Source organism: Austrofundulus limnaeus, unplaced genomic scaffold (assembly GCF_001266775.1).
Source record: "Austrofundulus limnaeus strain Quisiro unplaced genomic scaffold, Austrofundulus_limnaeus-1.0 Scaffold218, whole genome shotgun sequence".
In the NCBI taxonomy this organism is placed as follows: Eukaryota; Metazoa; Chordata; class Actinopteri; order Cyprinodontiformes; family Rivulidae; genus Austrofundulus; species Austrofundulus limnaeus.
The window spans coordinates 189,072-190,450 of record NW_013952620.1 but is presented as its reverse complement, the minus strand read 5'-3'; the positions used below and the strand labels follow the sequence as shown (position 1 = coordinate 190,450).

The 1,379-nt window shown below is 38.1% G+C and overlaps 1 protein-coding gene across 1 annotated transcript in view; it reads right to left on the bottom strand.

Moving 5' to 3' along the window:
• LOC106525216 (formin-binding protein 1) overlaps positions 1-1,379 on the bottom strand; it is a gene marked incomplete at its 3' end in the record, with an annotated part of 80,400 nt that overhangs the window by 59,215 nt on the left and 19,806 nt on the right. The window contains 1 exon segment of the mRNA XM_014019368.1: positions 634-749. Coding sequence (XP_013874822.1) covers positions 634-749 — 116 coding nt within the window.

Here is a 1,379-nt window from a genome sequence, read left to right as displayed (position 1 = left end):
GAGTATAGTACTATCCCCCAACTTTATGGATGATTTTATGGATTGAATTTTACGTGTTATACTTGAATAAATACGGTAATCTTCTTTTAAAAATACATGTGAAAAATAATCACAGAATGGTTGAGGGAGTCTCAAACCAGTCTAAATTAAATTTGTGTAATATTAGAGCACTAGAGCTGAGTTTTGACATCAACATGGAAGTCCAGGTCTGACCACATCTATTACAAATAGTTAAGAAACAACAACTGGTCCACGCCTATCTATTGTCTTGTAAAATCTTTACTCCGGTAGATTAAATCATGAACATGGGGGCAGCTGCCAGGGTGGGATAAAAGTGGGCTGAGGTGAGCGAGATGTGGGTAACAGAAAATGTATATAGTAGGTCAGGAGGGTGTGAAGAAGGAACATGGGTAAATACTTTTGATCACTTTAAAGAAATCACGGTAATTTGAAAATAAAAACAGTATTTATGGCAGCTGAGGTTCATTTTATACTATTAAAACATTTATAGTTTAGATTAATTTTTTTCAAGAATTTTCTAGTGGGTAGTCCTGCTTTCTTTTAAATCTGATCCAGCTGATCCAAACCTCTGTGCTGAAACCCAGAACCCAAACGGTATGTCAGAGAACTCACCTTATTTGTTTTGCATAGTTGACCTCAATCTCCGATCGCTCCTTCACAAATTTGGTGTACTTCTCCACGAACTCGATCCCCCATTGTGTATGCTTTTCCAAGTTATCAAACTGATCCTGTTGAAGAGAGAAGAGCATTTACAACCCAAAAAAATAAAAATAAAAAAACTCAAAGAGGACACTTCTGGACATGTGGCATCAGGTTTTCTTTGTTTATTATACCACCTGCCTTCTGTCTTTGTTTGAGTCTGTCCCCAAAATCCATCTGAATATACTGTATATATAGGCTGCCCATTGCCTACACAGTTCCGCTCAATTCTAATCTTCCTTCTCTGCTCTGTCTGGGCTTTCTCCCATTGACTTGGATTTCTCCAATAGAATTTCAACCGGGCCAATCAGCAATCACAAGGAGTAGTTGTGGATGATGACGTCGATTATCTGCACTGATTTAGTCTGCCTGTAGTTTAGCAATGGCAGCAGAGGAAGTGACTGAAGCCATTCAGTCCGTGTTGATTCTAAAAATTTGTCTCACAAAGCCTGCAGCACTTATTAACAGCCATCTTGTTTGGCTCAGTACTGTAAGAAAAATTCGTATTCAATAAACTGAAGTCGATATTAAAACCACCATTGTTAAATAAAATGTTTTGCAGAAGGAATCAAACCATACAACACCAGAATTCTGGATCTGAGTGAGGTTTATTGTCACTTGAGCTGACAGGAAACCACACTGGCGAAAAACCAGGAAGT